The sequence below is a fragment of the Myxocyprinus asiaticus genome, chromosome 49, assembly GCF_019703515.2.
Source record: "Myxocyprinus asiaticus isolate MX2 ecotype Aquarium Trade chromosome 49, UBuf_Myxa_2, whole genome shotgun sequence".
In the NCBI taxonomy this organism is placed as follows: Eukaryota; Metazoa; Chordata; class Actinopteri; order Cypriniformes; family Catostomidae; genus Myxocyprinus; species Myxocyprinus asiaticus.
In genome coordinates, this window is record NC_059392.1 from 22,848,203 (window position 1) to 22,874,733 (window position 26,531).

The 26,531-nt window shown below is 38.7% G+C and overlaps 1 protein-coding gene across 2 annotated transcripts in view; it reads left to right on the forward strand.

The window, feature by feature from the left end:
• Window positions 1-26,531, forward strand: part of LOC127438444 (metabotropic glutamate receptor 7-like) — a 647,223-nt gene that overhangs the window by 266,135 nt on the left and 354,557 nt on the right. Inside the window, exons 9-10 of one of the 2 annotated variants that reach the window (XR_007896742.1) lie at window positions 6,858-7,104; window positions 19,532-19,814. Coding sequence is in view for 1 of the 2 variants with exons in the window: in XM_051694042.1 (XP_051550002.1) it covers window positions 6,858-7,104; window positions 19,532-19,581 (297 nt within the window). In the remaining variant the exon portion in view is untranslated. Of the gene's footprint in view, window positions 1-6,857; window positions 7,105-19,531; window positions 21,059-26,531 lie in introns of those variants that run through there. The other variant, XM_051694042.1, reaches the window with a different exon arrangement.

Below are 26,531 nucleotides of genomic sequence, written 5' to 3' on the forward strand. Positions count from 1 at the left end.
GGTGCACTATTCCTTCAAGAAAAAAAAAAATCATTGTCAGAATTAGCATATGATCACTGCAGGAGTCAGTGTACCAATCTAATTTTTATTTGTTTAAACTGCATGCTGTCATAAGGTGGTAGATTGTAATTTTGATTGTCACTGGTGTTGTCAAGCAAAATCACAGTATGAGTAATCTTATATCATATTAATAGTAGTTATATTTGCTCAAAATTCACCTGTGTGCCTATTTGTTTTTAACATTTTTTTTTATATATAACCCAGTGAATTAAGTACTTCAGAAATGAAAGATACTTGATTGATGAAAACCAAATGATAATATTATATAAATAACAAATGAAAGGTCTGACATCAATGCAAAAAAGAAAAGAAAAAAGCTTCACATTATTTAACACATAAATAACAGTAAGAGAGGTCGACCGACAGTGGATTTTGCCGATACCAATAACTAAGGTGGTGGAAAAGGCCGATAACTGATTACTCTGTCAGATAGTTTTTAAAAGCAATTTATAGAATGTAATAATAATAATAATAATAATCATAATAAAAAATAAAATAAAAATCTTAGTCTTTTCTTAATGTGACAGGCTACAAGAGTCCAAAATGAACAATTGTGCAACCAAAATCCCACTAAAAACCAGAAAAACTAAGATTTTGTAGCTGTTAAAAGCCTGGAATATTCTTATTTATTTTTAGAATTTTATTTTTAGACTTGGCTCTGTTTGAAATCTCTATATTCAAGTATTTATCAAATTTAGCTTTTTATAGCCTATATATTTACCAGATGAAGGATTCTGTATACATTCCTTATTTTGGATATTATATATGTTTCCATATACTCTCATTTTTCTTTGCATGCCCTCGATTCGATTTGGAACACTTGATTAGTGTAATCAAAATAACAAAATTATGCATTGAAGTAATGTTAAAAATAAGGATGAATTTAGTCTATGATGAAAGATTAAGACCCACGAGGTGTCAGTGATCGTTTTCATTTCAGCTCCAGAGACCGCTGTTATACTGTAGAAACAAGTCAATCTAACTGTAGAATCCTCTGGAGGAGAAACTCGGAGGAATAATAATAATAATAAAATCTCCAACTATCGGCATAGATTTTTGCAGAAATCCGATTAATCGGTAAAACCGATATATATCAGTCTACCTCTAAACAGTAACAGTAACAGACTCAAAACAGTATATTTAACGTTATAAATAGGTCCTTCCCGCTTTAATTTCTGATAGTATGAGCCACATTCAAAGTCAACATAAAATAGAAAAGTAGTGTCAAGTTGCAACATTGTTCGGCAACCGTTAACAACAACGTCCACATTATTCCGGATACATTTGAAAATTACTACTCTCAGCTCATACTGCTATTTTCAAGCGCTTTCCAAAAGTTTCTCATCCACACTATAATGTATGAAAACACTTAATCCCCTTACTGCACATGCGAAAAATCGTCTTTCTATGTTACTGTCTAAAACGCAATTGTCCTCGTGTTTGGCTGCTAGACAGCAATTCTGAGAAAACTTCACTTCGCCTTTGAAGGAATGCAATGAGAAGGTTGTACAAAGTAACATTTATCCCATCAATCCACGCATCTTATCAAGTGGCTTGTTGAGCGCGTTACCATAGAGACATAGTGCGTGTGGAGGCTTCACGCTATTCTCTGCGGCATCCATGCACAACTCACCACGTGCCCCACTGAGAGCGGACCACATTATAGTGACCATGAGGAGGTTACCCCATGTGACTCTACCCTCCCTAGCAACCGGGCCAATTTGGTTGCTTAGGAGACCTGGCTGGAGTCACTCAGCACCCCTGGATTTGAACTCGCAACTCCAAGGGTTGTAGTCAGCGTCTTTACTCGCTGAGCTACCCAGGCCCCCTAGTAACATTTATCTTTAACAACACTATCAAAGTGCGTAGCAGGCAAAACAACTCCGCTACAACATGAGCCCCATCTTGATTGTCTTGGGTTGCATGGATCACATGACTGCATCACATGACAACAAATACATCATCGTTTTCAGATATCTACATTTTTCCAGTCCACACTAGAACGTGAAGATGGCTTTAAGTTATCCAGTTTGGAGAGTGTTTTAAAAGCTCAGTTTTCACTGTCAGAAATGCTGTCTCAGCATGGACAGAAGGCTAAAACGTAGAGAAAAAGATGCGTTTTCTTATTAATTAACTTATTAGTGTAGACCTGGCCTAAACCCCACTTTAGTTGTGCTTAACAACGCTCCCTAAAAAGTTATTTCTCATTTCAGATTACTCAATGTTTCTTTGTCGCTCTTACATGTAAATAACATTAAGCAGTCTTGCCCACTGAGAGCTGTACAGATAAAGGCCTATATACCGCGGCATAAACAATTAGGCATAATGTCGATTACCACAAACAATTATTTCAGCTCATTCCTCATTTATTTAAAACAAGCATAAATCACAGTTACTGTAAGGCACTTACAATGGAAGTGAATAGGGTATATAAATGTTAAAATACACTATGTTTCAAAAGAATAGCCACAAGACATAAAAATTATACATGTTAATATGATTTTAGTATGAATGCTTTCTAACCTTATCTGTGTAGTTATATCCAATACCAGGATTGCAGGGTTTTATTGTCATGGCAACAAAGTTGTAATTTGGGGTATAACATCACACGTATAAGGTTAGTAAGCAATTTTATTACATTAAAATCATGTTAAAATATATATTGATGTGTATTTTAACATTTACAGAATGGACCCATTCACTACCAGTGCCTTGCTGTGACCACAATTTATTTTTTATTTTTTTTTAAATAATGTAACAAGCGATAGTGAGACAAACAGACCCAAATGCAGAGGAACCGTTCAAAGGATTTATGTACAATAAATGTGAGCAGTCACTTTGGATGTCGAGGAATAGATTCGTGGAATTCTCCGTTGAAGCTTAGTGAGGTGCAGAACGACGGCCAGCAGCGTAGGGTGATCTAACTCCCAACACGTGGGCAAAGACGAGGTATCCTCTATGGAAACCCAGCTGACACGCAGTGAACTGGAAGGCAACCACACACCCGACACGTGGGTAACCAACAGATACATAAGACAGGACCAACTAGGCAGAGAGAGTAAGGTTAGTTACTTCACACCAAACAACAATCTAGCGAGACATTCAGTCAACACTGGACTACATTTAACATTAAATCAGACAATCCAGCCAAGGACACGACACACAAGGGGATTAATATAGGCATGAACAAACAAGGGGCAGGTGCCGCTCGCAGCTAAAAGTTGGCATGATCCACATTCCCATGGAAACAATCAGGGTTCTCATGGAAATGCTGATTCAGCGACACCTGAAACACATGAGCGAAAACGTCGACATGCTTGGAACAAAACAAACAGAACATGGAGCATGAGTGTCCGGATCCTGACACAGACCAAAACCGAACCAGAGAGGGAGTCAGGATCCAGACACCATGCACCAGATACGAAAAACAAGACAGACAGGGAACAATGATGCCACGGTCCTCGTCAGGCAAAAACCTAACCTGACCAGGTGACAGGACCGTGACATCACCGGAGAGCGAACGGCGGTAACTTGCGCACGGCGGTCACTAACAACCAGACTTGTGCGCTCACACAAAGAACGTACATGAAACACGAGACAAACAGGGGAAGATAATGCCACGGTCCCATCAGACAGAAACCCAACAAGGTTGACAGGACCGTGACAAATAAAGGAGGGGTGAGTCAATGTTATTTTCTCCTGCAATCAACTTTATGCCACAAATGCTGTTGATTGAGCTTAATTTATAATGATACTGAGCTTAACTTGCACTGATATCTGCGCAGATATAAGCCTATTACCGCAGTATAGACAATACAGCAGAATCTATGCCATTCAACCTTTGCACGGTATATACTGTACATACTGTACTGCCTAGTCCTACTTTATTCTATAATCATGATATTTTAAGAAATTTCTTGTACTTTTGATTTTCAGTCCCTCTCTGATGTTTTATAAACTCTTCTGATGTAAAACTCAATTCACCGGAGAGCTCTGAAGAATCAGTGTTGCTCATTTATCGAGCTGTTTATTTCTGGCCTGCTCTGGTTCTGACTGATCCATTATTAGCCCAAATCACATCCAAAAAAATCTCCCTCTCTCCCATTTGGTTCTTCACGACCAGACATCTCAGATGAGAGAGAATGTAATGACTGAATGCTCAGTAATTAATGCTGATTGGCACTATAAACTGCTCCACACAAGACAAAAATTATTACACTGTGTGTGTGTGTGTGTGTGTGTTTGTCAGAGACTGGGCGGTCCAGGTTGAGACTCGCTTCCATCAAACATCAGCATGCAACTGCGTTGGGCACATCTCACTAGCCTATAAAAAGTTGAAGACTAGGTGCCAATCTGTTGTGTGTAAAGGGTTAAGTGTCAGTTCAGTGCATTTGCACTTTGGATTTGCAAATTAGTTCTACACCCCTGGAGGTTTTCACACTTTTTCTTTTAAATATGCAAGGCTGTGAGATTCAAGAGCCTCCTGGAAATCAATTCTGCTTGCTGTTCAAGCTGTGAACTTTGCCCTCATAATGTGCTAAAAATTTTAAGAGGCACTCAGTGAAACTAGGAAAAAACATGGTCTCCCAGCCTGGCAAAGCTAGTTAGGCTCGTCTGTTTTGTTGAATTTAGAGGGTTTTGGGAACTTCAAAGCTAGTCAAGCTGTAGACCAGCTGGCCGAGCAGCTAAACCAGCAAAACACCAGCTTGGCAAGTTTGGTAGACCAGCTCAACCATCTTAAACCAACTAAGACCAGCAAACCACCTTAGGTTGGTTTTAACCTTTTTTCCAGATGTCGCATTTTAAAAACGCACCTTAAGATACCGAAATAATTTTCCATTAATTCCTTTGTGTAGCGCAAGACGTCAGAAATGGAAAACCTGAAGTGGAGTATGAGCGGAGTGATAACAGTATGTTTACACTGTTTTTGTTTTGAATGTAAACACGCGCTATAGTCTTTGACCATTGCAATGTGTCTCGCTGCTTTTTCAGTGTCTTGAGCCATGAGCGCAGTGCTTTTAAGATGTTGTGTCAAGTAAAAGAAAAAAAAACATCTCGAGACACCTGCATTGTGTTCCGTTTTTTGCATTGCATTTCACTTTTTTGGGCAAGAATGCAAAAATGTATACTATGGAGGGAAAAAAAAATACAAATGTTGAAAAAAAACTTACAGTGAACCGGTTAGTGCCATTCACACAGGACGTATTTTTCATCAGTCTGTATTATTTTGGAATTTATTTTCTATGTAAACATGAGCAAATGGAAATATTTGGCCGTTGTGATGCATCTTGCTGCTTTTTCAGCGTCCTGTGTCATGAGCGCATCTTTTTTAAGAGGCTGTGTCAAGTTACAAGAACTTCTTAAAAATACATTTTGAGATGCATTCTGTTAAAAAAAACTAAAAAAAAATTTTTTTTAATTTTTTTCTAAGTAAGCATGCACTAGAAGGATGTCTTTGACCGTTGTGATGCACTAGACACATTTGTTGCGCTGCATTGCTTTTTTTTTTTTTTTTGGTCCCACTTTATATTAGGTGTCATTAACTGCTATGTACTAACATTAAAATACATACAATACAATTTATTTATAGTGTCACTACATGTTGTTTTGCAAAATTCCCACAAGATTCACAATTGCTGCTACTGATGTTGAGGTATAGGTAGGTTTAGAGTAATGGTTGGGGTAGGGTTAGGTTTAGGGTTATGGGTGAGGTTAACAGTGTAACTACAGATGTAATTAAATGCAGGTTCTTTAAATATAAGTACAATGCAACAACACATATGTACATAATAAGTACATATTATATGCAAAACTATAAATATTTAAAGAACAACAGCAGACTGGTAAGGAGTATTCCCACAGGTTTTAATTTGGCATTTGGATGTTTTTGACCATTGCAGTGCATCTCTGCAATTTTTCCGCACCTTGTGCCATGAGCACAATGTTTTTAAGATGCTGTGTCAGATTAAAACGTCAACTTTTAAAAAAACACATCTTGAGACACCTGAAGTCTGTTCCATTCGTTGAGCTGCATCTCACTTTTTTTAGCTTAAGAACGATAAAATTGTATGGGGCAAATTTGGTGCAAGACATTGAAAACCAGGAGCGGAGTTGAAGTGGAGTGATAACTGAAAACTGTAAGCAGGGAGGGTAAATTGCAGTTGCTTAATTTCACTTACATACTCTGGTTCACACAGATTGATATGCAGTCCATTCTGCATGTGCATGAGTGAAGCACATTGCCTTTATTGAAACCCATCCATGACCTTAACAGAGTTTGAACTCACAGTACATTAAAGATTAAACACATCAAGAATATCAGTAATTACATACTTGCAAGAGAACAGTTAACAGCCACATAAAATGGATCTTGGACATATTGCTAATGTGATATGGCCACAGCATGGAAGCATTTATTATAATACTATGACAAGCTTCTTTTTACATACAAGAGAAGTACATACAAGAGCTGTCCTCTCAGGCAATCAAAGCTACTTAAGATTTTAAGGGTGATTATCAACCATTTCATTCATAATTTTGAATTCTCCCACCAGGATATCAACATAAAGTGCCTTCAGCCTGAACTGACCTGTGAAAAACTGTGCGATTTACGTTATTTTCTTCTTGAATACCATACCAGAACTTGCTAAAACTCCTAATGGTCTAAATAATGTATGAGCTGCCGGCATTATATATTTATATGTTTTCAGGTCTTCATAAATCCGTTTTCACTTGTTATGCATCTTTGGAGAATTACCAGAAAAATAACATCTCCTACTTGTATATTCTTCCCAAAGCTCTACATCCAAACCACCACGTTGACCATCTCCATGAACCTGAGTGCATCTGTGGCTTTAGGAATGCTCTACATGCCCAAGGTCTATGTCATTATATTCCACCCGGAGCTCAACGTGCAGAAGCGAAAGCGAAGCTTCAAAGCCGTGGTTACAGCAGCCACAATGTCCTCACGGCTATCACACAAACCAAGTGACCGGCCCAACGGTGAGGCCAAGACCGAACTGTGCGAAAACGTAGATCCCAACAGTAAGTAACAAATCTTTTTATTTGCAATTGATAGCAGACATAGGTGCTGATAACGTACCTTTGCTCATGATGAAATTAAACCTCTTTTTCAAACTGTATTTGTACATGATTGAACAAACATACTTTATTAGGTAGGATTTACTTAAAGCTGAAGTGTGTAATTTTTATGTTAAAATAGTATCCCCTATCTCAGTTTAATATGCTAAGTATGAGAAGGTTGATTTCACCTAGGGTTGCCAACTTTTTGCGTTAGTGGGATGATGGGGTCCCCTCGAGCATCTCGAAAATATGTGACACTAGGCATCCCCTATGGAAATTCTTTATTTCAGCCAAAATACGTGACATCCCCGCTAACATGGGACAGTTGCCAACCATAATTTCATCTAAAAATTTAACAATCTGTGGTGCTATCTAAACATTCATCAGTTTGTTTGAGTGGCCCATCCAGCCCCGCACGGCGACACTAGTTGAACTAATGGTGTGAATTTGGGGCAAGCTATCTTTTTGTCGGCCAATGGAACATAGAGGGAGTATTCAGGAAAGCTGTTTGAAAACAGTTTCTTTTTTCAATTACATTTGTTGGCGCTAGTGCCAAAGAAATTACACACTTGAGCTTTAATTTAGTCCAATAAATGTACTTTACTGGTGTGGTTAGGAAACTTTTCAGAAGAAGAATATGAGATAAAAAAAAAAAAGAAAAAGTGATATTGTGGATCGCATGGTCAGATGGAAGTTATCACAACTAAATAATGTGATTTTAATTGTGTTTTCTGTACTTTTGCACCTATTATTTCACTGTTTTGTTATTGACAGAGTTTCATCACTTAAAATTGATCGAAGTAGATTTTTACAGCGTCATTTTATTTAATTTAAGGATTCAAATTCAACATTTTTTTCCAACTTCCTCTTTCAAGAGGTCTCACTTTATGCAAAGTTGCAGATCAGACCATTCCATCATTCGAGATGATCAAAGAGTGTCATACAGCACTTGAAGAAGAAACTGAACCTTGACAAAAAAAAATGTTTAACCAACTGATGAGAGATTTTTTAGTGAAAGTCAGTTCCCCTTAAGATTGACAACATACAGATTTTGCTCTTATGGAAAGAAAATTTAGACCACTGCAAAATTATTCTCTGAATTAGTTTCTCTGGATTTACTGTTTAGAGTATGTGTTTGATTAAAATGAAAATTTTTGTTTTATTCTATAAAATACTGACAATATTTCTCCCAAACTGCTGAACATTCGACAGCATATAACAATCAATCTTTTCCCAGATTTTGAATATTCGGACGTTTTGTTTGACATTTTAGTCGGCGGTGCTTTCGAACAACGCTGCCAAGCATTCATCTTGCAAATCTCCGCTCTCTTCCTAACAAAACGGACGAACTACATCTCCTTACCTGCACAAACAAGGACTTTTCAACCTCTGCTGCCTTGTGCTTCACAGAAACCTGGCTGAGTGAAGCCATTCCGGACAGCGCGTTACATCTGCCGGGCTTTCAGCTGTTCAGAGCGGATCGCATCGCGGAGTTAACGGGGAAAACGAGAGGCGGTGGAACATGCTTTTACATCAATGAAAGTTGGTGTACAGATGTAACAACATTAAAGAAGATGTGCTGTCCTAATTTGGAAGCGCTTTTTATTAACTGTAAGCCTTTCTACTCGCCGCGGTAGTTTTCCTCGTTATTCTGGTGAGTGTGTATATTGCGCCAAACGCGTGTTTGAATGCCACGCTGCAACAGCTGGCTGATCAAATCACAGACACAGAACAACAATACCCGGACTCAGTTATTATTATTCTTGGGGATTTTAACAAAGCAAACCTCACACATGAACTGCCCAAATACAAACAGCACATTACATGCCCAACCAGAGACAGAGATATACTGGATCACTGCTACACAACAATAAAGGATGCATATCGCTCTGTTCCTAGAGCAGCTTTGGGACTGATCACTATCTGGTTCATCTTGTTCCAAGCTACAGACAGAAATTAAAATCTGCTAAGCCTGTAGTAAGGACTGTAAAGAGATGGACCAACGAAGCAGGGCTGGAACTACAAGCCTGCTTTGACTGCACTGATTGGAGTGTTTTTAAGACTGCAGCCACAGACCTGGATGAGCTCACAGATACTGTTACATCATATATCAGTTTCTGTGAGGATATGTGCATTCCTACTAGGACTTATTTAACATTTAACAATGACAAACCATGGTTTACAGCAGAACTCAGGCAGCTTCGTCAGGCCAAAGAGGATGCTTACAGAGTTGGGGATAAAGTCTTGTACAATCAGGCCAGGAACACACTGAATAAGGGAATCAGAGTGGCTAAAAGAACATACTCCGAGAAGTTGAAAAACAAGTTTTCAGCTAACGACCCTGCATCAGTGTGGAGTGGCATGAAACAACTTACGAATTACAGGACTCCGACCCCCAACCCTGTGGTGGACCAACAACTGGCTGACGACCTGAATGTGTTCTACTGTAGATTTGAAAGGCCTAATCTCACACCCCACACCCACTCTGACCTTCACTTCACACAAACACCAACACCTCCTGCAACCCCCCTCCTGCTACTCAACCTGCACTTAAGATCTGTGAAGATGATGTGAGCCGCGTCTTTTGAAAACAAAGGATAAGGAAAGCATAGGGTCCAGATGGCATTTCACCTGCATGTCTTAGATCCTGTGCTAACCAGCTGGCCCCCATCTTCACACAGATCTTCAATAGATCACTGGAGCAGTGTGAAGTCCCATGCTGCTTCAAACATTCCACTATCATCCCCATCCCAAAGAAACCAAAAATCACAGAAATTAATGACTACAGACCTGTCACCCTGACGTCTGTGGTCATGAAGTCATTTGAGAGACTGGTGTCGGCCCACCTGAAGGACATCATTGGACCCTTTCTAGATCCCCTTCAATTTGCTTATCGAGCAAACAGGTGTGTGGATGATGCAGTCAACATGGGATTGCATCATGTCCTGAAACATCTGGACAGACCAGGGACATATGCAAGGATCCTTTTTGTGGACTTCAGTTTGGCTTTCAACACCATCATCTCAGCTATTCTCCGGACTAAATTACACCAACTCTCTGTTCCCATGTCTATCTGTCAGTGGATTACCAGCTTTCTGACAGACAGGCAGCAGCTTGTGAAACAGGGGAAATTCACTTCCAGCACCTGTACAATCAGCACTGGTGCCCCCCCAGGGATGTGTGCTCTCCCCACTACTCTTCTCCCTCTACACCAATGACTGCATCGCCAAGGACCCCTCTGTTAAGCTCCTGAAGTTTTCCGGCCTCATCCGAGATGACGATAAGTCTGCATACAGAAGGGAGGTTAAACAGCTGGCTGTATGGTGCAGTCAAAACAACCTTGAGCTTAACACGCTCAAAACGGTGGAAATGATTGTGGAGTTTAGGAGGAACCCCCCAACACTGTCCCCCTCACCATTCTAAACAGCACTGTGGCAGCAGTGGGGTCATTCAGGTTCCTGGGCACTACCATCTCACAGGACCTGAAGTGGGAGACCCACTTTGACTCCATTGCGAAAAAGGCCCAGCAGAGGTTGTACTTCCTTCGCCAGTTGAGGAAATTCAACCTGCCACAGGCACTGCTGATACAGTTCTACTCAGTGGTCATTGAGTCTGTCCTCTGCACTTCAATAACTGCCTGGTGGACCACCTCGAACTTAAAAGCCTGGAGAGCTAGATACCGGGCAATCCATGGATTGGTATCCTTTATGCGACGGAGCCACTGGAACAGGCCGTGGTCTGAACAGAAGGTGAAAGCATGCCCTGACAGATAGTATCAGAGTGTGAGGACTGCCTACTTGATGGTCAAAATATCCTTCTCTATTGTGCTGTACCTAGTCTCCCTCAGTGAGAGTTTGTGACTAATGTACAGCACGGTGCGCTCCTCACCCTCCACCATCTGGGACAGTTCCGCTCCCAGCCCCCTGTCCAATGCATCCATCTGCAATATAAAAGGGAGAGAGAAGTCAGGAGAGTGTAATAATGGCCCGCTGCAAAAGTGCAGCTTTCACCTGCATGAACGCCTGCTGTACAAGGACTTTATACAAGGACTTTATCTCCTGGTGTAAATTCCCGTAGCCGAGTACCCCTATTATACAGCTGGATTTGACGTTCTTGAGCCTGAAGAAAATTCTCCTGTGTTAATTTCCCTAGTCAAGCATGCCAGCGGTCGATGCCCTTACAGTAATTCAAATGGGGAGAACCCTGTGGAGGCTTGCAGGACCTCTCATGCTGCAAATAATAGGGGTCGAGCCACTTGTCCCAATTTCGAGCATCTTCGTTCACGAACTGACAAATCATATTCTTTAGTGTTTGATTAAATTGTTTGACCAAGCCATCCATTTGGGGGTGGTAAATAGGCTGCAACACTATGTGCTGAGATGTTGTGCAGAGGCACTGCTTCCGGATATCGTGTTGCGTAATCCACCAGAACCAATACAGAGTGATGCCTGCATGCCGTCTGCTCTAATGGCCCGACGAGGTCCATAGCAATTCTTTCGAAGGGGACTTTGATCAATGGAAGGGGCTCTTGGGGTGGCTGCCGGATTCATCAGCTGACATTCATGGCATGCCACACACCACCTGCGAACGTCCCTGCGAATGCCTGGCCAATAGAAACTGGCCATTAGACGGTTCAGTGTAATTTCCTGCCCTAAGTGACCCACCATCGGATTATGAGCTGTCTGGAACAACTTTTCCTGATGGCTCTTCGATACTAACAATTGGGTTGTATCCTCCTTTGTCTGAGTGTCCTGTGTCACTCGATACAACCAATCCTTGATAACTGAAAAATACAGATATGCAATTGCAATGTCAGGCTGGAGGTATTGACCATCAATCACTTTCATTTGATCAAAGGCGTGCCTAAGGGCCTTGTCTCGTGTCTGCTCCAGAGAGAAGTCCCCTACAGGGAATCCTTTAAGGGCTGGGGAAGCTGAGACTTCCCCCTCCCTTAAGTCCTCCTGACATGGAGCTGACGTAGACGGTCCTGGCTCCGCCTCCCCAGCCAGTGAGTCACACAACACACACCGATACGCTTTGATGCAGGACCCATCCACACACATTCCCCTTTGTAAGGTTGTAAATACCAACCAATTCGCTCCCAAGATTAGTGGATGGGTGAGGCGGGAATTAACCGCAGCCTCGGCACTATGTTTTTGTCTCTGAAAATTAATAGTGATCGTCACTACAGGGTAATTTTGAATATCCCCATGCACACACCTTGCCTTCACCCGCCAGCTTGTATCCAAAGCCTCGGATTGAACCAAGCTTTGGTGAATGGAGGTTTGATTACAACCTGAATCCACCAAGGCATGATATGTACCCCACTTAATACTCACAGGTATCCGGAATGCTCCTGCTTCATTGGGGGCAGCCTGTGGCGTGTCGGGTACCTGGACCAATGTCTCCACCTCCATTGTGGAGCATCAGTCCTGGACTGCCCAGGTTCCCCTCAGCTCCAACAGACTGGCCCAATCTTTATGCCTGCTGGGGAGAGCGGAGAGGGTTAGGGGAAACTGGTGGGATGAATGGCCCATGGGACCGGGGAACCGGTTATAGGGTAGGAATTCTCAGTTTCCGGGGAACAGGAACAGGATGAGGGGAAGGAGAGGGGGAGGGAGGAGAAAGAGAGGGAGAGAGAAAAGAAGAGGGCTCGCCGGCCCTCGAATACACCGCCATATTGTCCTCAGCCAGCTGGACCGCCATATATATATATATATATATATATATATATATATATATATATATATATATGCTTTTTAAAAATGTGAATAAGGTAACATTTCTATTAATATATATATATATATATATATATATATATATATATATATACAGTGGCATGAATAGTTAAGTGAGTAGAAGATTAATTGATCTCCAAAAGGCATAAAGCTCAAGATGAAATATTCTTTTCAACATTTTAAGCAAGATAAGTGTATTATTTTTGTTTTGCACAATTTTAGAGTGAAAAAAAGGAAAGGAGCACCAAGCAAAAGTTTGGGCACCCCAAGAGATTTTAGCTCTCAGATAACTTTTACCAAGGTCTCAGACCTTAATTAGCTTGTTAGGGCTATGGCTTGTTCACAATCATTATTTGTAAAGGCCAGGTGATGAAAATTTCAAAGCTTTACAAATACTCTGACTCCTCAAACCTTGTCCCAACAATCAGCAGCCATGGGCTCCTCTAAGCAGCTGCCTAGCACTCTGAAAATGTAAACAATTGATGCCCACAAAGCAGGAGAATGCTATAAGAAGATAGCAAAGCGTTTTCAGTAGCCGTTTCCTCAGTTCTTAATGTAATTAAGAAATTATAGTTAACAGGAATGGTGGAGGTCAAGTTGAGGTCCGGAAGACCAAGAAAATTTTCAGAGAGAACTGCTCGTAGGATTGCTAGAAAGGCAAATCAAAACCCCTGTTTGACTGCAATAAACCTTAAGGAATATTTAGCAGACTCTGGAGTAGTGGTGCACTGTTCTACTGTGCAGCGACACCTGCACAAATATGACTTTCATGGAAGAGTCATGAGAAGAAAACCTTTCCTGCGTCCTCGCCACAAAATTCAGTGTCAGAAGTTTGCAAATGAACATCTAAACAAGCCTGATGCATTCTGGAAACAAGTCCTGTGGACTGATGAAGTTAAAATATAACTTTTTGGCCGCAATGAGCAAAGGTATGCTTGGAGAAAAAAGTGTGCAGAATTTCATGAAAAGAACACCTCTCCAACTGTTAAGCACAGGGGTGGATCGATCATGCTTTTCACTGGTAGAAAGAAGAGTGGATTAAATTAAATACCAGCAAATTCTGGAAGCAAACTTCACACCATCTGTAAAAAAGCTGAAGATGAAAAGAGGATGGCTTCTACTACAGTATAACGATCCTAAACATACCTCAAAATCCACAATGGACGACCTCAAGAGGCGCAAGCTGAAGGTTTTGCCATGGCCCTCACAGTCCCCTGACCTAAACATAAAAAATCTGTGGATAGACCTCAAAAGAGCAGTGCATGCAAGACGGCCCAAGAATCACAGAACTAGAAGCCTTTTGCAAGGAAGAATGGGTGACAATCCCCCAAACAAGAATTGAAAGACACTTAGCTGGCCACGAAAAACGTTTACAAGCTGTGATACTTGCCAAAGGGGGTGTTAATAATTACTGACCATGCAGGGTGCCCAAACTATTGCTTCGGGCCCTTTTCCTTTTTTGTTTTTTTGAAAATTTTAATTGCTTAAAATATTTAACCCCTGAATCTTTAACTTTACGCCTTTTGGAAATCAGGCCATCTTTTGCTCGCTTAGCTATTCACAGCAACAGAAATATATATATATATATACCATGACAACAAAGCTGCAAAATGGGGCCTGGGTAGCTCAGTGGTAAAATATGCTGGCTACCACCCCCGGAGTTCGCTAGTTCACTAGCTCAAATCCCAGGGTGTGCTGAGTGACTCCAGCCAGGCTTCCTAAGCAACCAAATTGGCCCAGTTGCTAGGGAGGGTAGAGTCACATGGGGTAACTTCCTCGTGGTCGCTATAATGTGGTTCATTCTTGGTGGGGCGTGTGGTGAGTTGAGCATGGATGCCGCGGTGGATGGCATGAAGCCTCCGTGTCTCTGTGGCAAGGCGCTCAACAACCCACGTGATAAGATGTGCAGGTCGGCGGTCTCAGATGCAGAGGCAACTGGGATCGTCCTCGGCCACCCTGATTGAGGCGAATCACTGCACGACTACAAGGACTTAAAAGCACACTGGGAATTGGGCATTCCAAATTAGGGAGAAAAAACAAAAAGCTGCAAAATGTATGTTTAAAGCTTTTAAGATTATTGTGGCAAAACAAATTTAGCATCCAACGTTTCAATTTTGTTTCTAATTGTGAGTCTCTCCATGTAATTTTTTTTCTTTAAACCACAACATATGTAAATATATAAGGGATATTTCCCACCAATAGTCTTTGGGTGCACAGAACAATTAAGTATTGATTTGAAATCTTAGGTGAGATCCAAAGTAAATTACCTCACTGGAGGTGGTTCATACGTACATATAAGTGAGCGATATCATTTGTCAAAGTAATTTTACCATTTTCTTTAGAACGACCTTAAAAATAGTGCCCCCTTTCACGAAGTGCCCTTTAGTATTTTCAGCAATAAATGCAAGCAAAACATTTGATTATATTTATGATTGGATTTGATATTTTCAAAATGCCAAAGAGTATTAGCAGTATCTGAACATGGTTATGAAACCGTTATGAACACAAATATCAGTGGTAATCTAATGACACGTGAAACATCCCCAGCTTCAAACGCAAATCCCACTGCACAATTCCCCATGTGTCGCCATGATGGCAGAGCATATTCCGTCACAGGACCCAAAAGAACCATGTACCATCTGTGTCAGCCATCCCTGTGCACTCTCTTTCCTTCTCTCTCTCTCTCTCTTTCTCTCTTTCTCTCTCTCTCTGACTGTCTTCCTTTATATAACTCTCACTCTAAATTGTTTTTATTTACATGCATGTATGTGAATGCCCTGAAGCCTGAAATATCTGACACCCAGGGGGATAGTCCCTAAAACTATTTAGCCGAGATGGAAATGCCAAGAGGGGAATGGCGTAATCATCGCGATCATTCCCAACAATTTTGGTGGCACATGCGAATTTGAGACTGTTTGATATGCGAGTTCCATCAGGGAGGTGTAACGGCGCTGGACTTCACTGCAAGAATGCAGCACGATTTGTGATGGCAAATAAAAATGGTTGAATGTATGCAACAAAGAGCTCGCATCAAAATCGATGCATAGATTTGTTCTGACAACAGTGATGCCTCATTAGTCATGTACAAACATTGACGCATATATAAACAAACTGATGCAACAGCTTTTGTGAGCTTTCAATTTCATATTCAATATCGTAATGATCCTTATCCTTACAAAAAAGAGAAAGGAGAAAGTGAATATATCTCAGATATCTCAGATGGTAATGACCCATTATATACCTGTAATCTCATTCCAATAATATAATATAATGAACACTATACAATTTATCTACCATTGTAAAGATTTGCCTGTGCTAAGAGCATAGGAGCCTCAACTCACTTCTAATAGATGTTCGTTTCCCTTTTGTAAGGGGTGTTAGCACTGGCAATCTGATGATTTGCAGCAACAAAGTGACTGTAACTTTAAAATCATTAATAAAGATTTTTTACATAAACTGTCGCATTATGTAATAAAAATTGTTACGTTGTTGTATGTGAAACCATTTTTACATACATTTTCACATTATTGTTCATAAAACCATGTAAACTGTCGGATTTGGTGAAGTAAATTGTTGCATTATCTTTTGAAAATATTTTTTATGTAAATTGATGCATTGAAACCTTTGAAACCTTTTTACGTAAACTGTCACGTTATGCAACATATATTGTAAATTGTCAAATTGTGACATAAATCGTTGCATTATTATTTGCGACTATTTTAAGAATGCTCACTAACAATTTAAATAGAAACTACAACATTAGTTTTGCTAATGTTTCATTAATGAGTCCCAACGAGAGTTGTTGATTTAATTGTCACATTATATGACGTAAATTGTCACTTTATTGTTTGTAAAACCATTGTTAGGTAATTTGTCGCATTACGTAACCAATTTACATCACAACCTGAAAATTCACAATTTATGTATTACCATTTGTGACAATTTTGAGAATGTTTTTACAAACAATTTAAACAAAAGTTTTGTATAATTTGAAATAATTCAGATTGTTGCATTATCAATAGTAAAACCATTTTATGTAAATTGTCACTTTATAATAATAATATTAATAATAATAATTCCTTACATTTATGTAGTGCTTTTCTAGGCACTCAAAGCGCTTTACATAGTATAGGGGGAATCTCCTCAACCACCACCAGTGTGCAGCCATAGTGCGCCAGAACGCCCACCACACACTAGCTATTGGTGGAGAGGAGAATAGCGTGATGTAGCCAATTCAGAGTTGGAGATAGTTAGAAGGCCATGATAAATAAGGGCCAATGGGGTGAATTTTGGCCAGGACACCAGGGTTATACCCCTACTCATTACAAGAAGTGCCCTGGGATTTTTAATGACCACAGAGAGTCAGGACCTCGGTTTAACTTCTCATCCAAAAGACTGTGCTCAGTTTTGGGGTTTTTTACAGTATAGTGTCCCCATCACTATAGTGGGGCATTAGGACCCACACAGACCGCAGGGTGAGCACCCCCTGCTGCCCTCCCAAGTACCACTTCCAGCAGCAACATTAGATATATTATTATTATTATTATTATTATTATTATTATTATTATTATTATTATTTTGTGTGTGTGTGTGTGTGTGTGTGTGTGTGTGTGTGCTCATGTGTGACCACAGGGGTGTTTGTTGAGGGTCAGGGTGGGAGATTGGGAGGGAGAGGGGTGGTAGTGGGGGTTAAATGTTGATTCTGTGTATATATGTTTTGCTTTTCTTTGTTTGATGTGTGAATCAATAAAAAATATTAATAAAAAAAAAAAAAAATCAAAAAAAAAAATCACTCAAAGCACCTTAACAACCACCTAGAAAAGCAAACAACTGCAAAATCATTACAGCGTAGCAGTGAGATTGATTTGGTTCAGTAAGCAACAACCTGGAAATAGACCAATCTAACAACCCCATAGCAACGCTTTAACAATCCCTCAGAACACTAACAACCAAATAGTAAAGCTCTAACAACCAACCAGAATACACTAGAAACCTCCTAGAAATACCCTAGTAACCACCCTGAACACCCTTGCCAACCACCTTTCAAAACCTTTTGATTCTTCTTCTTCTTCTTCTTCTTCTTATTATTATTATTATTAGGCTATTATTATGAAAAGGCATATACGAGGCATATTAATAGAAACTATAAATGTGAGAGTAACATTTAAAAATGGCCGTTTCATTTAGTTTTGTCATACTTCCCGTTTAAGTCCCTTCCACACACGGTTCTTGTACGAATACAGAGACAGATACAGATAATTTTGTCATATGAACAGATACAAATACAGATGATTGCTTCACTGCACACCCCTAACCTTATCAACCACATAGCAATGCCCTAGCAACCACCCAAAACACCCTCGCTGGCAAATACTGTAGTAACGCATTAACAACCACTCAAAGCACCTTAACAACTGTCTAGAAATGCCCTTACAACCACCCAGAACACCATAGCAACCACCTAGCAATGTCCTAGCAACCACTCAGAACACCCCAGCAACCACCTAGAACACTCCATAGCAGCCCTATAGCAACATGTTAACAATCACTCAAACGTTAACAACCACACAGTAATGCCCTAACAACCACCCAGAACACCCTAGCAACCACCTAGCAATGAACTGGAAGATCCCAGAAAACAAATAGAACACCTTAGCAACTTCATTGCAATGCTTTAACAATAATTAAAGAACACTCAGAACACATTAAAAACCAAATAGTTATGCTAAAACAACCAACCAGAACACCTTAGCAACCACCCTGCAATGCCCAAGCAACCACCCAGAACACCCCAGCAACCACCTAGAACACCCTAGCAACTGCACAGAAATGTAATAGCAAACACTCAGAGCACCTTAACAACAACATAGCAATGCCTTAACAACCCAGAACACCTTAGCAACCGCATACTGTAGCAAGGTGTTAACAACCACTCAAAACATCTTAACAACCATCTAGAAATGCCCTAGCAACCACCTAGAACAACATAGCACTTAGTAATGCCCAAGCAACCACATGTTGTGGTGGACTACAAGCACCACCCAGAACACCTTAGCAACCTCATGGCAATGCATTAACAACCACTCAGAGTATCTTATCAACCATATAGCAATGCCCTGAAAACCACCCAGAATGTCCTGGCATCATGGCAGCAAGCACTAGTCACATTTTCCTTAGATTTCTTCAAATTTAAATCTTGAAGTGTTTTAAAATGTTTTACTTATCGATTTTAAGCATTATGACAATGAATACGTTTACTCAAAAGGTTTCCTTGCTTTCATGGAAGCACACAAGAACCTCTTTGGAGAAGTCTAAAAAAAGAAAAGAAAAAAAAGAAAAGAAAGAAATAATCAATGTTTCACTCAAATTGTTATGCTATTAATGTAATTTTTTAAATAAAAAAATCCTCATTAAATGATGAAAGAATGCAAAGTAGAAGCATTTTTCTAGTGGTCTACGATTTTTGGACACCACTGTATTTGAATCCATATATTACTTATTATTTTCTTCTGAAATACTGTAACTTTACTGTAAAAAGTGTTCCTGTCTAGCCTTCTGACAAGAATCGATGAATCCTTCCTAATTTTTCTGGGAGAAAATGGAAAGAAATGTCAAATGAAAAGCTATCTTTCATCTTTCTTTCTTTTCAGGTCCAGCCGCTAAGAAGAAATACGTGAGCTACAATGACCTTGTGATCTGAGGACCTCCATCAGACAAGGAAGTTGATCGATGACAGTTCTTGGTTTCTCTCGGCTCTTTGGCACAAAGCAAAGCAGGACAACTGCTTTTTTGTGTCCCACCGTTTCATTTCCTCTTTTGTCTGAGGGCCCGAACAGCGATTGGGCCCCAAGCTAAACAACCGGCAGAGGATATCAGTTGGTTTTCAACTCATTTAACACCTGAAAATATGAAAAAAAAGCAAAAAAAAAAAAAGTAAAACCACCCATAAAAAAACTGAAAAAGAAAATGAAATCAAAAAAGAAAAAGAACAGTAACATGGATGATACAACTGGAGAAAATACACTTTAGTTGTTTTATTTTAGTTATTTTTTTCTGAAGGAGAAATCTTAACTGATGATAGGGCAAAACGTTGGCACAACACGTCAATCATTGAATAAGGCTGCACTTGGCGTTATAGACCTTTGATAAGGCTTCTTCTTTTTTTTTCTTTTGAATAATCTGTCACAGACTTCATTCAGATTGTCCCGATGATGGAATGACATGGCTTCAGAATGCCGGCCCAGGGCGGCTCCTCGACTTTACATGTACTTCCAAACTGCAAGTTTTTGGTATTTCCGTGCAAATTTGTGTGATTCTCTCAGCATTTCTGTTACCTTTGACGTTTTTATTTTTTAATTTTTTTTCATTTCAGTTGATGATTTCTTTAAAATGTCCTTTCTTTATTCTTGCCTTTTTGAATGCACATTGTATTAAAGCCATATTCTTCTCTCTGAGAACTCATTCCTGGAATACTCTTTGTTGTCCACTCTTTATTTTGAGGGAATTCCATATTTTTTATTTTATTTATTTTTGTATTTTTTTGATGATAAATGTGACAGTATGCCTCATTTTTATACATCTTCACCATGTTTGTAAGGGTTTGTAGACCATCGACTGTGTCCTTAGTGATCTTGAGAGATGTTGCATTGGTTTTTCAGTATCTAAACCCCAGTGACTGATGGTGTTTCAGAAATCTTTTTTAAAGAAAGTGTTCACGTAGCAGTTGTCAATGCATGCTTGATATGTTTGATGTTGAAGTAAAAGAAAATTTCATCACAATTCTCTCACACTGGCCTGTTTACGGATAATTTTTAAACTTGTATTGATTTATTTATCTTTTTCTTAATAAGTATCTCATTAATTTCAAAGATATTCACTCACTCAAGGCAGAATATGGCTTTAATTTGTCTTGGAATTTTTAACTGCCCCAGAACTTATGGAGAAATTGTGCAAAAGATATGAATATATATTTAAAAATATATATAAGGAAAAAAAAAAAAAAGCATGTATGTTTTATACTGTTTGTACTAAGTATATTCATGTTGCCCTTGCTGCTTATGTGCTGATATTGTGGAAGACTTTTATGTTTGGCCACTCATGCAACTATACTGTGGTGTTGTCCAAGAATGTACCAACATTAAATAAAACCATTTGGTTATTTTTTATTACTTTTATTATCATCATTCTAATTAGTCTTGGCTTAAATTTCAAACAAACTTTTCACAAAGGCAGCACAATTCATTTAAAGAATATATATATATATATATATATATATATATATATATATATATATATATATATATATATATATATATATATATTTATTTATTTTTTTTTTTTTTAGGGCTGTCGATTTAACATGTTAATTCAGTGAGATTAATTATATAAAAAAAATAACACATGTAATCATGTCCCCGGACCGTGATAAGCAATATTCCTTCCATCTGAGCAATTCAAGCTTGAAGTACCACCTGTTTTCTCCAGGGGGCAGTAAGCGAAACTTCAGCTGTTTGGGCAACGCGCTTCTACAGAGAGCAAACCACACACCGGCAGCAGACAAAAATGATGAGAACACGTTCTTGCGTTCAATCACATCTTGATGGAGCGCAAATATGAAAGCAGGGATCTCAAGGCGTGTTTTTCTAAGCTTCAAACTATGTTTAACTTGACACAGCGACCTAAAAACTGTATGTTTATGACGCAACGCAAAAGAGACGGTCCAAAAGCATCTGACGCAGGTGTGCATTGACGCGTTCTTAGACAAGCCCTCATAATAAATCTATCTCAGACTGATTCAATTGCAAAACAGATTGCCGTGAACTGTAGGCCAATGATAGGCAGATGACATAAGTTCAGTAATATGGAAATAAACAAAATATTGCATACTAAAGCCACTTTTTGAATTGTCTTTTTGGTAACACTTTACAGTAAATTTCTATTCGGTAATATTAGTTAATGCAATAGGTATCATGAACAAACAATATAACAATATAATTTTTTACAACATTTATTAATATTTGTTAATATTAGTTCATAAAAATACAATTGTTGATTGTAAGTTCATGTTAGTTCATAATGCATTTACTAATGTTAACAAACACAACTTTTGATTTGAGAAATGTTTTAGTATATGTTGAAATTAACATTAACTAAGATTAATAAAAGCTGTAAAAGTATTGTGCATGTTAACTAATGTTAACAAATAGAACCTTATTATAAAATGTTACCGTCTTTTTAATGCTTTACTCATGGCACAATGATGTAATGCATTTTAATTACCTATATTCCTATTTTTTATAATATATATTTTATATATTTTATAGAAGTATTTAATCATTATTTATTGAATTATTGTTATTTGAGGGGCTTTATATATTTGAGTGGCAAATATTTATATATATATATTTTGCACTCAATCTCTCCTTTCCAAATTTCCTTTGCTCTCTCTCAGAAATAGCTGTGCAAAATTGAGAAATTTGCACTCTTGCATTACATGGATGTGCTCTTTACATGTGGCAAAAGTTCACGCTAAGTTAGACAACAGAGAAAATCCATTTATTTCAATGGCGATGGTGCGTCGCAAGGACAGAGAGGAATAATGCAACGGTTCATAAAATATGACGCTCTATTGTTCAGCCAAAAGTTTTTTTTTTTTTTTACTGTTACGCATTCTACACTGTAAAAAATAAATAAATAAATATATCTGTTGTTTAAAAAAAAAAAAAAGAAAGAAAGAAAAAGAAAAACTGGCAGCTGTGGTTGCCAGAATAATTATGTAAAAAATACAGTAAAAATGTAAACAAATTTACAGAACAACCTGTAAATTTTACAGTTTAAAAAGTTTTTGTTTTTAATGGTATATTTTACAATGCAATACAGTCATTTATATTATTAAATGATAAACTTAAAATATTAACCTTCTGAAACCTTCTTTTCACTTTATAATGTATTATTAATCACTGTAGTAATTACAGAAGGGCACATGATGACATGAAGCTCATTAATAGTGGCCCTTCCAGGAGCAATGACCAATAAACATGTAGAGACAGTGCTCAGTGTCACTCACACCATCAGGGTAACACATAAGAAATTAAACTAATGCAATAATTATAATGCAACATTAACTAAACTACATTAAATATAACACAGATTACCCCAAAGTGCATAACTAATATTAAAAATAAGAAGAAACATATCTATTCCCAAAAAATATAATGAAATGTAATGGGCCACACAGGGAATTCTGGGAATGCCGGATTACTTTTTTTACCGTAATTTTTTACAACATTGTACTGTAAAAGTTGCATTGTCTTTTAAAATATATATATATATATATATAAAATGTAATGTATATTTTACGGTATTTACTTTTACTGATTTACGTTTTTTCTTTTTTACTGATAAAATTATTATATTTTTTTTTTTTTACAGTGTACAGTCACACTCTGCTGTAGGTAACCACTGATCAGTGCAAATTTCAGTGCCTTAATGTTGTGATTTAAAAAAAAAAAATTCTCATGTTTTTTTTTTTTTGTTTTTGTTTTTTTGTCCCTCGAATGGACAAATCCATGCTCTTATAAAATCTGGACAGAGAGATCTGTTTCCAGTGTGGTTGTTGAACCTATCAGATAGCTTAAAAAGACCTGGCACTATGATCAAGACAAGCTATTTTAATTTTTAAAGGAATAGTTCACCCAAAACTGTCATAATTTTGTCACCCTCATGTCGTTTCAAACCTATATGACATTCTTTCCTCAGCTGAACATAAAACGAGACGTTTTAATAAATATTCTGAGCCTGATCTCATGAATATATTGCAACTGTGGTGAAATCTTTGCAAAATTCCACTGCATAGTTCATTACACGTATCATGGCAATTCTGAGGGGAAATGGCCACTGTGTGGCGCTAAAGAGGAGTTACATTTTATCCCAAACAGATTAAGTTTTTAAGGTTAATGCTTTATTAAGTTTTTTACAGTATTAAGCAAACCGACCTCCCTACCCTATACCTTAAACCTAAACCTAACCGATAGTGTCAGACTAAGCAAATGTGAGATGAAAAATGCAATTGTAAAAGCAACCACATCATTTTGGTGCATCTATGCCATTATGGGCTTGCGTGTCGACTCGTGCTCTTCAGAACTCATAACCTTTGTCCTTTGCATTTCAAATGCAATGCTCTAGTTCAGCTACCGTGCAATGTGATTGTGTTAACAAACGTGTAAATGTGGTTGGTTATGAAATGGAAATGTTAGAATGTATCACCTTACAAGTCATGCATGATTTTAAAAGAGTTTAGATATCATTAGATAGCTTTGTGTGAGGAACAAGGTGAAAAGTATGAACCTCTAGCGTTCCTTTCACCGTAAACTGCTGCGATATGCACAACACGCCACGAAAAAAAAGAATTTAGCAAAAATGTTAGTAGTGTTGTTGTATGACTGCAGGTAGAATATCCAGGTCTTTTTTTTTCTTCTTTTTTTAATACAACGGCAGTTGATAGTGCCTTACTTTCATGTGAAGGCATACAATAGGTTTTGGTGAGAACAATTTCCTTCATTTGATTTCATGGTGTCTTTAAAGCGAATCTGAAATCAAACTTGGACATATTTACTTATTTACTTACTGGATACATCAGTTCAAGTTATTCCAAAGAAGAAGAAGAAAAAGTCCTTGTAATCCTTCAACAAAATAACATAAACACACTCCACATCTGAAAAAAAAAAAAAAGAATAAAAACAAAATCTGTTTATTCTGACTTGACAAATCCCTCTTACTTTACCGCTCACTTCCAACCATCTTGCTCCATTCTGGTATGGAACGCCCACTTTACACCATCCATTAATTCCCCCCCCCCCCTAAATAAAATGGGTTGCTATACATCTTTTCTTGTTGTCTTTAAGAAGCTTGGTGAAGACACCAACAATCAAAACAGAACATATGCTGGTGGCAAGCTATGTTGGTCTTTTCAGCATGGTCCTTACCAAATATGTCTTTGGAAAATTACAAAGCCAAAAAACATTCATAAATTTAGATTCAGTATGACTTGCATAATTCTTTTCCACATTGGGACAATTGAAGGAAACGCTCTTGTTGAAGTTCTTGTGTTGGAGTGTGCCATAAGCCATCTTCTAAATTATAAAATGAGATCGAAGCTGGGTTTGATTGGCGGTGCATTAGCACACAGGCGTGTACGAGTTTGACAAGCTTGCACTGTCAGCAGAAGTGTTGTGTGCTGAAGCTCAGGCCTGTCAGAGGGTGACAGAGAAATGTCGTTCAGTCACAGCTGGAGAGAGAGGGCTTTAATTCTGAAGTTTTGTGGGGGATGGAAATCTGTGCGGTTTGCAAAACACATTTGCCAACCACTGTCACAGCTCTTTGCTCAGCTCAACTGTTTAGCAACGGTTCTTTGACTTTGTTATGACTCACAGAAAATGTGTGTCGAGTATGTTGAAGAACTTGAGGTCATTACATATTCTTGAAGTTGTCTGTGGCAACTTGCTTGTGTTGTAGTTGAAATGTGAATTTGAATTCAATAACTTTTGACAATCTGCATTAAGTCTGGTCCATATTGCAGATTATAAGCCACTTTTCTACCATTGGGCCAGTGTGAGCCAGGGGTATCAAATGGTCAGCCGGAGCCAATAGCCTCAGACCTCGAGCCATGAAACCAAAATCGATATGCATTCCCACCATCGGGCCAATAGCCCTGCAGCGTTTCCCTAAAACCCACCCTTAATATTCTGCCCTGGCACTAACGTCAAACACCCATTTTACAAGCAAGAGGTAAGCTCATGCTGAGGTATCATGTTATCTAGTTATCTAGAATATCGAGTTTATATCATTGTAAACATTAGCTGGCTAGCAAAATATGTTAACATTGACAAGTCACCTACTATATCTGCCATGGTGTCCCAATTGGTCTCTTCACTAACAGTGGGATGATGTCCCAGCACACCGTCCATGATCTGGGACCATGGAAAGTTCTTCCTTTGGGCAACGGTTTGTCTATTGTACATCTTAACGGTTTTGTACTGTGCCTGCAATTTTTATTTTTATTCCCAAATCTGTACCATTGTACACTGGATACACGACTTGGTATGTTCGGTGACAACATACTTAATTATGTCTTTGTTTCATATCTTGGTGCTGACCCTCTGATCTAACTCAGCTAAACTTTGCCTTTGACATTGATCCCCCCCACCCCCCCCACCCCCATCGGCCCTGAGGAGGCACGATGAAGCCCCAGAAGTGACATTTGGAATGCAACTGGCCCTGGCATGCACTAGCATGCCCTCATTTGACCCGACGCTGTCCAAGAACCACCCTCACAAAAAAATCTAGAGCTCTGGCAAATTAGCCCTAAACTTGCCACAAATTTGACACTCATTATTTTCACAAGCAAATGAGCTTGTGATTTGGAAGTTTGCAGCTCTTCACCGGTAGTGGTGAACCTGCAGCAAACATTTGGCAACAATGGACAATTTGCCGCTAGTTTCCTGCAAAGCTCATTTGCATGTGAAAATAATCAGTGGTGAATCTGCGGCAAGTTTGTGGCAAATTTGCCATGAACTCTTGATTTTTGTTAATGCGACCACTTAAACAGTCAGATTGTTTGACCAACATGTCAAGCTGCCATTTTGTTTTTAC